Source organism: Seriola aureovittata, chromosome 23 (assembly GCF_021018895.1).
Source record: "Seriola aureovittata isolate HTS-2021-v1 ecotype China chromosome 23, ASM2101889v1, whole genome shotgun sequence".
Taxonomy (NCBI): domain Eukaryota; kingdom Metazoa; phylum Chordata; class Actinopteri; order Carangiformes; family Carangidae; genus Seriola; species Seriola aureovittata.
Genome location: NC_079386.1, coordinates 1,870,388 through 1,884,693, shown reverse-complemented (window position 1 = coordinate 1,884,693; position 14,306 = coordinate 1,870,388). Strand labels below are relative to the sequence as shown.

Here is a 14,306-nt window from a genome sequence, read left to right as displayed (position 1 = left end):
AAGAGCCCCGTCCTCCTCCTCCTCCTCCTCCTCCTCCTCCTCCTTTGAAAAACATGCCTACACCCTTTAAACCTCCAGACCTTCACACCCTGAGTTAACTGTGTGTGTCACTGCTGCTACTGCTGCTCTCAAGAACACAACACAACTAACAACCCTGTCTCCTAGAAAATAACGATTCTATACAACGACACAACAGCAAAATGTTTCGTGGGAAACGTTTCCTATAAAACAGACTTGCTGTCGCACTTAAGTTGTACAGCAACAACTTCTAGTGGATATAATCCAGAACCAAGTACAGTGATATATGATATGAAATCCTTGACATTTAATGTAAATGTAAGTAACGTTTGAGGACGTTAATGTGTCTTTCAAGATATGAAAAGTCCTTGTAAATGTACAAAGGCCTATAGACATTATGCTTGAGAAACTGAACCGAGCGTCTTGGCTTCGTCTGACTGGGCACATTTACAAATAAAATGCCAATTTTACTATAAAATACATTTTGATGATAATGAAAGTGCAGATGATCAGTGCCACAGAAAGAAACCAGCACCACTGCCACACTGAAGTGAATAAAGATTCTGCTATCAGATCAGAACGACAGCACAGCTTCACTGGGTTGAACATTTTATGTGAAGAAAATCTGTTAAGAATAAATTTGGATAAAAACTGCAGTGAGAAGTTACAATAAAGTCTTATTTGATAGTTGGTGCTGCCACTTCAATGTAATCTAATCTTTTCAGTCCAGTATTTAGCAAGAATTCCTCACTTCCTCTTTCCACAAATTCTTTCTTTAGAAATGTTGACATTCAGGATTTTTTGCTGTCATCAGCTACTTTTAATGGATATTTACCCATGATCAAGGAATAAAAGATACCACTTTACAATAAAACTATCCTTATGAAGGATTCAATGTAAATAACTAGTTTATTAATTAGCTTGTTAACACTTATAAATCATTTATAAGCTGTTATAACACACTAGAAAAAAAGGTCAATATATTATAACTGCGAAAGGAGCCTTATTGTAAAGTGTAAACACATCACCATTTATCAATGCATTACTATTATTTTTCATTATTATTATCACTGCTATTACTATTAACTTTTACCTCATTAATAAATGATGGTGTGTTGTACACTTCACTCTAAGGCTCCTTCTACCAGTTAGAAATGGTAGTAAGTCATTAGTAAGATTAATGACTTAATTACGTCCCATAGTTCCGTTTTGTTGCTAGGCAACATCTAGTGGCCGTAGTAATTATGACAGGAGCAAAGGGAAAAGTGCGTTGATGTAGTATAAAGAGAGACAAAGTACTAATTAAAAGCTGACACTTTGTATTACCGTTAAAAAAACAGAAATGTGAATTGATTGACTGAGATTCTAATAAAATGATTTGATATAATAAGAATGTTGCTTAGACATCAACAGCACTTGTGATGATGTTTCATGGTCACTTTCATTTTCAGCGTTGAGTGAATGGAAATTATTTGTTGCCGGGCTCTACAAAAAAATCATTTCTTAATATCTTGTGCTGACTAAGTTCGCAGCTACAGTTTCTCATGCCATGGAAAAACACACTGACACATTTCCCATTTCAAAACAGCATAAGCATAAGCATAACATCAGTTATGTTCAAACCGTTGTCAAACTAGTTCACAGTCGGATTAAATCTCTCAGCTCCAGGTGAATCTGTCTGTAATTTTAAATCTGGTGTCTGTGAAGAGTTTCCTGAGCTGCAGCAGCAGCGATGAGTTTTACTTCGACCAGAGAGTGTGTCAGAGCTGAAGACGATGTTCTGTCGTCTATATGTGCAGTGTTAACACATCTGGAGGCTCAAGTAAGCACCAGACAGGCAGCTGCATTACTTCTCTGATGTTTATTGTATGTCCCCCATGCATCTATCTATCTATCTATCTATCTATCTATCTATCTATCTATCTATCTATCTATCTATCTATCTATCTATCACGGTTGTTTCCTCCGCCAACCAGCCATCAGAAAATATGGTCACAACCTCTCCTTCCTGAGTTACAGTGTTGAGTAACAGCCAGAGGTGTTCTGCAACATTATGACGTGACAGCGAAGTTGACTTTTGATCTTTGGGATATAAAATATCATCACTTCATTTTATCCCTCTGGACATTTGAGTTGTGTCATAATCAGTGTATGAATGTGTGAGTTATGGCCAAATATATGTTTTGTGAGGTCACAGTGGCCTTTGACCTTTGACCACCAAAACGTAATCAGTTCATCTTTGAGCTGTGAGTATCTGCAGCTCATGTGTTTGTGTTTTGTCTGTTTGCGTGTGTTTTCTTAAGCTGCAGTGTGTTGAACCCTCAGGGCCACCGTACATTTTTGATAAACCATATATGAATTCATAAACTAATAGAAATGAAACAGAGTAGATTTAATGACAGAAAGAACTACACAAGACGTGGAAAGGCATTCAAATCTTTTATATTTGTAAAACTTTACAAATAGTGCAAATATAACATGAAAACCACAGTCACCATTTGGACCAGCTGTAGGTGGTCAGACCTGCTACACTCAGCAGTATGGCATCATGAGAACTGCAAACCTTTACACACAAATAAAACCAGTCAGGCCCAGAAGTGTCGCTGCCTGTTACTGAACACACTCGACTGAAGTAAAAACATGTGACTGTTCAGTGCAAAGACAAGGAGGAAGTTTCCTTTCAATTTTGGAACAAGTGGAAACGCCAATTCACTTTTAGCAAATGTTAATGTTGTGTAAATGAAGATTCGGCTTCTGTCACGCAGGAACATTCACACTTTCACACTTTCACTTCAGAAAACTACATTTGTGTGACTGAAAAGTTTTTTTCCCATTTTGAAAAATAAATTACAGGTGTAATTTATGGCAGCACAAAACAAACCTATATGTACAAGTCTCATGGAGATGTTCCGGTTTCTATGAAAATTTTCTAAAACGCTACAATAATGAATAAAGACTATGAGCTTTGTTTAAAATACATAAAACTTTAAATGAATCCAATAAGTTAGTTAGAAGACTGATTCGGATCCTGCTTTCCTTGCCCTTGCACTTCATTGGCACCTGCAGTCAAACAGTATGAAAACATCTAGAAACATCTACATTAGATTGACCTTCTATTTTCCAAATGGACACATTTTCAGCTTGAAGGAAAAGATAAAGCAAAACAACAAACGCATCTGAACACACGTGCTGGGTGACATGAGCGAGGTTCAACTGCAGCGGGTTCACCGCAGTCAGTGAATCTGCTCGTAGAACGTAGAACGTAAGGCAACTGTGGTGATGAATTTCATATTCCAAAAGTGTAATTTCCTCTGAGGTGAGTTCATTTTAAATGGCTTTAACTGTGACCTCGACCATGCCGTAACCTAAGCCTAAACGTAACCAATCAGATGATGGATTCTGAGGCGTTCTCACCCTTCATCAGGAAACACTGAATCCTTGTCATTTTGGAGAATTGGCACTAGATTTTGGTTTTCAGCAGGTACAATCCAAACCTGGAAGTACTGGTGTCAGTCTTCAAGAACCCACAGCGGTCAACCTATAATCTTTTTGGCTCATATCTGTAGAAAACTTTCAATCAAACACACTTCACATTCAAAATCACAACAGCCACTAAAGCACAGCACAGAAACTGCAAAGCAAACAGTCTACAGGCCCCAGCAGCAGCAGCTCTGTGAGGCAGCGAGGCCTCCTCTGCCGAGCGCTGACCCTCCCGCAGGGTTTGGTAGATGGATGATGCGTTGGCCCGCCTCAATCGCCTCGATCACCTTTGGTCATAAAATGCAGCCACGTTTTATGACAATCAAAAGGCGAAGCAAACAAAAATAACACTAAACACAGCTGACATGTCTCAGACCCCTCACACGTGTTCACCCTGCTCTCTGGTACAAATACACTTCAGCTACGTTGACGGCCTGATCGTCCTCTTACTGCTGACTTAAAACCAGTCAGTCAGACGACCAGGCGCCGCTGTCCCAGCCTTGGCTTTGTCTCGAACCCGCTTCGTGTCAGACAGGCGACTCAGCGCTCCACAGACTGGAGGTCGACACCGTCACTGCATCACACACTTCTCCTTCTGCTGTTTAGCGTACTTCCTCCTCCGCTGCTCCAGACCTCGCTCCAGACGTTCGTCCTCCTCCAGAGCTCTGAAGACGAGGACAGAGGACAGAGGAATGGAATATATGACTTATATGTCCCTACATCAAGAGTGATGTTGCCATATGTTACATTATCATCACATATATACATCCTCTGCATATATGAAGATATAAGTTTATCACATATAAAAAATACCCATGGTAAAATGTTTATATATATTAAAAATATCTTTAAATAACTTTATCTAAACAACTTACCAATAAAAAGCTATATATGTTTTCTTTATTCATTTTGAACATGTCTATTTCCTCATTCTGGGAAAGTGGTCTCACACTTTTAAAACCCACTTTATATAATATGAACATATTATTATATTTATTATACATTTCTTTATATTTCTGATGGATATATACTTTCAACATATGTCTTATATAAGCATACATACATAAACAGACATGTTTATATGGGTTGGACATATATGTCAATATATGAAATTTTATGAAACCAATTTCTAATAGGTTTCATATATCATTTTTACATGTTTTTATATTTATCTATATTTTATATATGGATGTACATATATTACATTTGCGTATGGGACGTGTCTGACAGAACAGAGCCGTTTCTACTTCAATGACTGCAGCTGTGCACACACAGCAGACAGGGATCTTTAAAGACGTTCAACTAAAACTCAGCATCACATCGATCCAGCAAAGTCATCTCCAACAGATACGTCCACTCTCTGTCACAGTGAAGCTGCATAGATACTGTTACCACGTGGATTCATGTATTCACTTCTAACACAAGGTGGACCGTCCCAGTGTCACACAAACCAAAAGAATGGAAACACAGTGACTGTGGGGAACATACAGATATTACAGCACAGTCTCATCTGATCATTCATCATTAATGTGTGAAGTGTTGTGGTGATATTTACGTGAGAACTCCAACAGTTGGTATCTACAGTGATATAAATCCAGTCTTAAAGGCAGGAGGCACTGTGTCAGTTTGTGTGTGTGTCTAAGTTCTTAGTAAAGCTGATAGTTGAGTTTAGTTACAGCTTTCTAACTTAATGACCTTGGTCTTCCTCTTTTTAACTCGTCTAATTTATCAGGTTAAGTGTCTTTAAATATCTTAAAAACAAAATGTACTGTTGTTACTATTGTTGTGGTCGAGACAGACACTCAGTCTGGGCTGGGGATTGAACTCTGATACTTTTATGGACCAATTGAATTAGTTTGATTCTAGCAACGATTAATATATACATTCGATCCCTCAGGAGTGAATGAGTAAATCTCACCAACATCTAATAATGCTGCTGATTGGCTGTTTTTTCACACAACATGTTTGAGTGAGCAGTAGTGAACTGTAATTTTGTTTTTGTTAAAAAAGTCTCGTTAAGAGCCCTGCACTCAGCCCATAAAAATATCTGATCAATGAACTTTAATCAACACTAATAAGAGCGTCAGTGTGTGTCATTATTATGACATATTATGTCCTTCTTTTGACTCGTCTTTTGTGCGTCTCTGTGACATCTATAACCGTGTCCTCTGGTACTTGAGGCAGTAAATGAAAACACTACACCTGCAAGAACGTGTTCTGTGACGTGCTGTGTAGTATCTGGCTGAGCTGCCTCACTCTGTGCTGCCATCTACTGGTTCAATCAAGGACATATCACTTCAGAAAAACACTGCATGTTTGAATGTGTTCACATGTGGTCCAGTACTACCAGCATCAATAATCTAATCCTAATAGAGCCTGTAAAGGAAACAGACAGCCACTTTATCAAGACTCAGTGAATCTCACCCTCTCTCTTGGGCGTCCATATTGTGGACCAGTTCGTCTCTCTGGTTGACCAGTGACACCAGCTCCTGCAGCAGCAGCTGCTCTCTGTGTTTATGGGCCTGACTTTTCTGCCACTCTGCACCACAAAGACAAGAGAGAAACAAAAGGAACAGAGGAGAGAGGGATGAGACACTTGTGGAGAGGAGAAGAAGAATGACAGTGGTGCTCTTTGTAGCAGAGGATTGTGGGGATTGTTAGAAACAGCACAAAAAGGAAAGAAAGGACTCGACAATGGACAAGCAGCTGATGTGTTGGTGGTGCTGATAAAATGATATTAAATCATCACACATGTAAACTTTCCAATATAAACTCATCAATACATTTAACGTGTGCAGTCATACTTCCCTTCACGCTCTGTCCCCCAAAATATTTCTACAGTCCTTATATCACTGAGCAGACATAAAAACTGAGTGAAAAACATTGACTCAACAACAATCTTACTTTGTGATGGAAGATCATTTCAGACTCACAGTTTTAAATTTGTTTTTAAAATATTTTTGTAAAAGTTTTACATTTTGACTGCGTATAAGACACAGTCCGGGGTTCCAGTTATCATATGGTAGATGTCCTTCATCATGTACAACCAGCACCAGGCTGTTGCAGAACAGACATCAAACGAGTCATTTACATGATGTATTTCATCAGTCAGGGCTGTTATTATAAAAGATCATATGCTGATTGAATTCTGACTGGAAAAAAGAATTTGTTATAAAAAATCCATAATTATTAGTTATTATTTTACCACTTCTTTTATTGTCACTGTTCATGCACTGAGCCAGAAGGCAAAGCTCTCGATTTAGCAGGTGATCTTTGTTTTGACCCTCATCTGTGGTCATGACCTTTAGGTAGTGACAGAAGGAACGAGATCATGGATCCTCCTGCTCTCCTTCCAGTGGAGGTTTTCCAGGCTCGTCCAACAGGTTAGAGGCCTCGGGGTGGACCCAGAACACACTGGAGAGATTATATATCTCATGTGGTCTGGGAAAACCTCAGATATTCTAGGGGGCGCTGGAAAAACTTTCTAGGGAGAGGGATGTCTGGACTGCTTTGCTTGACCTGCTGCCACCAAGACCTGAGCTCAGGTAAGTGGCAGAAAATGGATGGATGGGTGGATGGATGTCATTTACGAGTTGTTTTGATTTGTCCAGCTGAAAGTTGGTTCATGTCCATTTAGAAAAGTTTTATAAATCAAAGCTCAGAAGCTCCAGTTGTCCCAGAAAGCTGCTTATCTCACACACTACACTCAGCCAGTTTCCACTGTTAAAAGGAGGAGTTAGATGTGTTATGTCATTCAGGAGTAAATATAACCCAGAGCTACAGTCACACACAGTTTTTGGTCTTGTGCTTCTGTACTTTTGTTTTTGTCACTTGTGTGATCTAATTAGGAAGCAAGTCATGAGCAAAGGGTTGCAATCCGAACGTTCAACCACACTCAGTGTTTAAGGGAAGATCAGTCTGGCATGGAGTGTTGTTTAGAAGTAAAGGTGTACCTTCGATCGCCATCATGTCTCTCAGCTCTTTGTTTAACAACTCAAATCGTCTTTCCAGGTCTTGTTCTTCCAGCCTGTCAATCACAAGAGGTGCATTAGAAGACGTGAGACATCTGTGCTGATGGAGGGAGATTTCAAAAGAAGGACAAATCATTTATTTCTTACTTTGCTTTTTTTGAGGGAAAGTCTAAACTCAAGTCCATTTATCATATTCCAGAGCTTTTAGTTTCATCTTCCAGTCTTCCTGGCAGATGGAGTTTGCTCAGTCTGCTCAGTTATAACGGAGACGGCTCAGTTCCCCTCAGACAGTGCTGAAGGATTGATGAAGCTGAGATGCATTTGAAAGCTCCGCAAATAATAAGTGAAACTTGCGTTTTTACGTTGTAAAATGTTGTTTCGCCTGATTTTGTTGCGACGTGCTCCTTGTCTATCTCTCACCCCATTAAATCACAAAGACAAAAAATAAGTTTGATCCTTTTTACTAACACTCTTACTAGCACCCGCCTCAATCCTCTCTCCCTGAATTCACAGTAGTGAATGTGGTAATAAGGTAAACTTCATCATCACTGTTGTACCTGTTTTCATGCGTTTACACACACAGGACTGAACATAACCAGGAAGAAGACAGAACAGCACTAGATGGAAACAAATGAGGTTTTATCTGAAACTATGAAATTCTAAATTAGACGTGCATTTTCGCAAAAAATGGGAAAACTCATGTTCCAGGAAAGAATATTAATTTTCCCGGACAGTTGACAGACAAACGGGTGCTAACCCTACTTCACACAGAGTTTTAGGAGCTTTCCACTCATGTGCTCTAAGTTTGAAGTTTCTTTGAAGTCAACATGGGTGACATGCCCTTAAAGTTCTTAGATAAAGAAGGTTTTAAACAATTTCTACAATTCCTTGACAACTGGACAACTCCCTCTGCTGAGGAAGATTGTGAAGAGTGATCAAAAGCTCCAGAACTGCTACTGAATGGACCCGTGGTGAGATTGTTTGTCAGTTGTGAATACTGTTCTGTAACTTCTACATTTCATATTGAACATGTTTCCAGCAGTGTGTGTGGTGGATGTCTTACAGCAGCTGCAGGTGGTCCTGCCTCCTGATTAGAGCATTCTTCTTGTTAACCAGCATAAACCATTCCTGGATCAACCTCTCCTCCTCCACCTTGTCACTACCTGTCAGAGAAAATAACATCACCGTGACCATTCTTTCAGTTTGAGGCCAGGTAGGTTACAGGTTCATTCTCTCACATTGCTCATTTTGTTCCAATTCCAATTTTTCAATGTTGAATTAATTTGTTCCCTCGAAATATTTGTAACCTTGACTTTTGAATTGTTATTGTGCATCCGCCTGTACCCGTGACCTGCTTCACTGAGATTCGTTTTCTGCAGGAGTCCTGCGTTTCTTACCTGTTTCCAGGAGTTGTCTGAGATTCCTCTCCACCGCACATGCTCTGTTATCAATATGATTTTGTTCTGCTTCCAGGGCTTCCATCTGACTCAGAACATACTGACTGGCATCCTGGATACATTAATACATGAACACAATTACCAACAGAATCTATGTTTTTGTATCAATGGTTCAAAGTGGAATACAGGGAGACCCAAGCTGTAGAGATTCAACCCTACACTGACACACATGGGTGCGAACTGACCTGGCCCTCCGGTCGTCCCTCCTCAACTACAGCCTCGGTTCTCTCTGCGGGACAAACCAAAAAATCTACTATAACTATAATGAAGTTGCCAAAAAACAAAGTCAAGTTTTCAAAGAAAATCAAGAACTCACCCGTGTCTGACTTCCTGCGGCCAGTTGCACTCTCTTCTTGCCCCGCCATTACCTGCAAACACAAAAGAGTTCCTCTTATATCACAGATAAAAGTAAGAACAGTTATAAGATTTAAAAAGGTTAAATGAATAAGTCAATAAGGCATTATATTACTGATATGTCTACTTCATCAACTGATCCGCTCCTCCTCTGTGACCTTCGTTTCTTCACCAGATCAGCGTCTTTGACATGCGAGAAACCAGACTTGGATAGGAAACTGGTCCTTGGTGGTGCCACAGGAGACTGAGCCCCACCTGCCCCAGCACCCTGCAACCGTTTAGTTCTGGGAGGTGGAACCACATCCCTACTGGTTTTACTGTCCTTCTCTGCAGTGCCTGCAGTTCCATTAGTCTCCAGGCTGATACCCTCCTCCTGGAGCCGCTGGGCGCAGTAGCGAACAGTTGCCTCGGGGTCCTCTGGGCTGTCCCGCTCCCCTGCTACCGCATAGCTGGACTCGCTGCTGTCCTTGTCTATGTGAAGCACACTGAGTTGCTGTCCTGTGAAATGGGTGCGGATCTGGTTGAGGTAGGTCATGACAATGAGGCGGTCAGGCACTGCTAGCATGACCATGTCTGAGGGCTCCATCAGCCTGGAAATGCCAAGTTCAGCAAAGCCATTAAAAGCCTGTAATATGAACAAAAACAGATGGATGGATTATATTAGGACTTAGCAACAAACAGATCAAATACATCATGGCAATTATATCAACAGATAACCTATCATCAATCACCTTTTTGTTGTTGTGTTTGATGTCATACGGGTCCAGCATTTCATAATTACTATTTAAGAAAAAGAAGATAAGGTAAGATAACACACAACAGTGTTTGCAGTAAGAGCAGTCTTTCAGTGGTTTCTTACATCTTCTCTGGATGGAAGTGGTGTAATATGGCGCAGAAGGCCAGGCCGTTCCTCCAAGAGGTGCTGAAGTTGGTGATCTTTACTCCCTTGTGACCCTGGGTGACTTCTTGACACCACTCCAGTAGAGACTGGCTGGAAGTCACTAAGGTGGGAGTGCTCTAAAACACAATATAGACTTTTATTATTTATTTATTGCCATTTCAGGGGGAGAAGAACAGAGGGATAACACATTTGACACACACTCACTGTAGTAGGAACACCTGTACTTATTCATTCAATTATTATTATCCAATCAGCCAATCATGTGGCAGCAGTGTCAATGACGGGCTGGTTTGGTGTCCCAGAGGAAACACCTTGTTGATTAGAGACATCAGAGGAGAATGGACGAGTTGGAGCTGACGGAAAGGCTATGGTCACTCAGATAACCACTCTTTACAACTGTGCTGAGCAGAAAAGCATCTCAGAATACACGCAGGTAGTAGGGTCAGAATTTGGCATCAACAGCATGAATCCATGGACCAACCTGCCTTGTGTCAACAGTCCAGGCTGCTGGTGCTGCTGTGATGGTGTGGAGAATGTTTTCTTCTTAATACCAATCAATCCTGGTCTGAATGTCTCAGTCTCTCTGAGTATTGTTGCTGACCATGGCAACAGTTCACCATCTTCTAATGGCTCCTTCCAGCAGGATCATGCTCCATGTCACAAACACCTTTGTGTTTCTGTGCATCTGATCAATGTTGGTCCAATACTCACTACACTTTCCTCTTTCTTCCCCAGCTCATCGCTAACTTAGTCCGCCTGCCTACTTTACTTTTCTACTACATAACAGTGAGTTTATCAGAGCTTTTCTGAAAACAGCTGCCTGGTGGAAATGAAGTTGATGAGAACAGATATTCAAAATGAGCTGAAAGGGGCTAACAAGATCCTTGGAGCTGAGAGGAACTGCATAACTGTTGATAATTCTCTGTGGGTTTCTTCATTCAGAGCAACATCTTACACATTACACACAGCCATTTGATCAATTGCTTATATACAAATTTTAGCAAGTATTGAAGAGATTTAACATACTTCTGGAGCAGCAGCCCCATCTGCAGGTCTATTATGCTGTGTTGCTGGTTCACTGGTTTTATGGAGGCCAGCAACTTGTGACTTGCTGTCATGTAGGTAGGAACCACTCAAACGCTTCTTGCCACAAGACACAGGTACTGGCTGACCTGAAGAATCTGCTGCTCTCTCCCTTTGCCTGAAAAGACACAAAGAAACAAAACAAATTGATTAATAAATTCTGCAATCACGTTTTGCTAATGAACTGACATACAGAGACAGTTTATTAAGTAATTATAACATAGGGAGATGAGAATAATGAGGATAATGCAAAATACACACATCTTAATTATAAGCGCACCCCCCACACCTTAATGTGTACTGGCTAATCTTACCTTTCATCCTCTAAACAACCAGCAGCTACATCTACAGACACAAAGCCAAAGTCCAACTCTTCATCCCTCATTTCCTTCCGTGAGGTTATTTCCATTGGTTCACTGTCTTTATCATCCTCTACATGCAGCCAGTCATCCTGAGAGAATGCAATAGTGGAAGCAAGGGACTTATCAACCTCTGCTTCCAGAACTTTTTTAATGTCATCCTGCACAGGTACAGTCTCTGTAACTTTCTGTAAGTCATCAGAAACTACAGGTTTATCTGTAAAAGTCCAGCCTTCAATGATTTCATCCTCTGGCTTTTCAGTATCTACTACAGAATCTGGCCGAGGAAAGTGTTCTTCTTGCATTGCTGCTAATACTTCCTGTTCCACCTCTGATGTAACATCTTCACCTTGGATTGTGACAAAACCTCCTTCAGAGATCACACTTGAATCCAGCGATATTGGCCGTTCATTTGTTTCATTGCAGGTGTTAGATGTATCCTCTGAGTTTCTCTGAGACGATTCCATTTCCACAGTGAGTAAACTGTCTACAGGCGGTGTGCTATCTGAATAAGTCGCACTGAGACGTTTCTTTGACCGGGGCAGTGGAAGAGGCAAACTTGATTGTTCATTGTGTTGGACTGATTCATGACCAATCGAATCAGCTGCGGTGTCTGACTGGCAGGGAAGTGGTGAGCCAGAAATTATAGTGTCATCTGGGAAGGAATCACTGAGACGTTTCTTTACCCTTGGTTTTGGTATAGGCAAGCTTGAGGTTCCTGGGGTCCTGTGTGAAGTAACACCATCCTCTACCTGAACATTGCTCTCAGTGGTCAATATGTTTCTCCTCAGCCGTACACCAGCCACTTCTTCTGTAGATGTAGAAGGTTGATTAACCAGATGAAGAGAGGGAAGGTCTTTGCTTTCTTTAGGTGTTGAGGAAATAGATGAAGGAACACCTTGCTTTGCTGCCTGTTCCTCTTCTCCATGGGAAGTCTGAGATGTTCTCTCTGTAGCTGTGGAGTCATCTGGGAAGGGGCCACTGAAACGTTTCTTCACACGAGGTCTTGGGATAGGATAAGTTGTCTGTTTGTCCCTCTTTGCCTTTGCTATCTCTGGTGCATTTTCTGATTTCTGAGAGGATGGGATGTTGGCTATATCAGCAGCTGTGTGACCAGCTGTCTTTGACTGCTTTATCTTTTCTATATCACCCACCACAGTGTTGTCAGTCTGGACTTTTACATTTTGGGCCATGATTTCCTCTTTACTGACAATTTTGCGAGGTTTGCTTGGAGGCAATTTCTTGCCACGTTGTGGAAGACATATCTTCTTGATGATTGAGAGAGGAGCAGTTTGCTCAACATGAAATATCTCTGGATCTGCCTTTGGGGTGATGCTGTCAATTCCCTTTGTTTCTGAGGGAGGAACTAAGTAAGAAGACACCTGGCTGGATGTATTAATGTCTTTTGTAGGCCATTGCAGGTCACAGTAGGTTTCTTGAGAGTACTGTTTGGTTGTATGGTCTTTTCTTTCCACCGGTTGTGAAGGGATCATTTCAGTGGCTGTTTTACTGGGTTCATCAATGTTCTGTAAAGGTTCAAGATCGCCTGAGACATCAGAGCTTTTCTTACAAGGTTGAGGAGGACCAGAATCAGATGTTTCTGCAGCAGAACTAACTTGAGCTTTCAAATCTTGCTGGTCATGAGCTAGCTTCTCTGTAGTGACACTGTCTTTTCTCCTCAGGGGTTTGCAAGGGGCAGAATTCTGTGCAATTTCAGGTGGCAAGCTACCATCTCTTCTTTTCACACGAGGAGGGGGAGTGAAATTCATGGGTATTTGCACAGATTCTGCTTCCCCTTTGTCTTTATGGTTACCTGTGTATGATGTTACTTGAGCTCTGACACTTTCTTGGTCATGGCCATTCTGTGGTACATCTAGAGGAACGCTATTGTCTTCTTTATTTATGCAGGAAGATGGAGCAAGGTCAGTAGCTCGTTGTGTGGGAATTATTTCACCAGTAGAATCTATCTTTACAGACTGGACTGGAATAACTTCAGTAAGGAGCTTTACAGATAAACCATCAGGTTTTTTTTTGCGATCTGGTGTTAAACTATCCTTCCTTCTGAGTGGTCGTATTGGAACTGTGTCTTTTTCTTGAATAGATGCTTTCTGTTGAGGTTCTGGAACTTTTCTCTTTGGCTTTCTGCCTCGCTGAGAGACAACAACATCAGCTTGTGGTCCAACTGGACTAATGTTTTGAGCATCTGAGGGTCTGTCTCTATGTTTGTTTTCATCTGTTAGTGACTCATTTGATGTGGGCTGCAGGGAATTAGCAGAAATTTCTTCCATGCCTGTTTGTTCGGGGCTTAAGGAAAAGAAAGGAAAAACTTCAGAATTTGCTCTTCTTGACTTTGTCATACAATAGTACCATGCACCCTATCTCCAACCAACTATTAATCAGCTCAACTTAAAAGACAGCAACCAATCTTGTTTCACAGCATAAAGCGCAAATTACCATCATTTTCAATATTCTGCTTAACTTATGTACATGCGTACTATCATTAAAACAACACAGCAGCACATAGAGGACAGAAAGACAAAGTTTACCTTAGTTTACAACACCTATATGCATCAATGCATAAAAAAGAAACTTTACCACTACCCATTACAACGCCAATCCTTACAGCTATTGCAAAGAGTTGACCAACACAATTTCCTGAGTAGTAAGCGCTCATAAGCAGAAC

At 40.9% G+C, this 14,306-nt stretch overlaps 1 protein-coding gene across 10 annotated transcripts in view; it reads right to left on the bottom strand.

Moving 5' to 3' along the window:
• Positions 1 to 2,444: 2,444 nt before the first annotated feature.
• ehbp1l1a (EH domain binding protein 1-like 1a) overlaps positions 2,445 to 14,306 on the bottom strand; it is a 44,398-nt gene continuing 32,536 nt past the window's right edge. For 9 of the 10 annotated variants that reach the window (XR_008826560.1, XR_008826566.1, XR_008826561.1 and 6 more), the window contains 2 exons: positions 11,579 to 13,927; positions 11,243 to 11,382 (listed from right to left, as the gene is read on the bottom strand). Coding sequence is in view for 1 of the 10 variants with exons in the window: in XM_056368571.1 (XP_056224546.1) it covers positions 4,070 to 4,163; positions 5,923 to 6,037; positions 7,452 to 7,525; positions 8,533 to 8,632; positions 8,867 to 8,978; positions 9,112 to 9,155; positions 9,243 to 9,294; positions 9,396 to 9,905; positions 10,012 to 10,060; positions 10,140 to 10,297; positions 11,208 to 11,382 (1,483 nt within the window). In the remaining 9 variants the exon portion in view is untranslated. Of the gene's footprint in view, positions 4,164 to 5,922; positions 6,038 to 7,451; positions 7,526 to 8,532; positions 8,633 to 8,866; positions 8,979 to 9,111; positions 9,156 to 9,242; positions 9,295 to 9,395; positions 9,906 to 10,011; positions 10,061 to 10,139; positions 10,298 to 11,207; positions 11,383 to 11,578; positions 13,928 to 14,306 lie in introns of those variants that run through there. The other variant, XM_056368571.1, reaches the window with a different exon arrangement.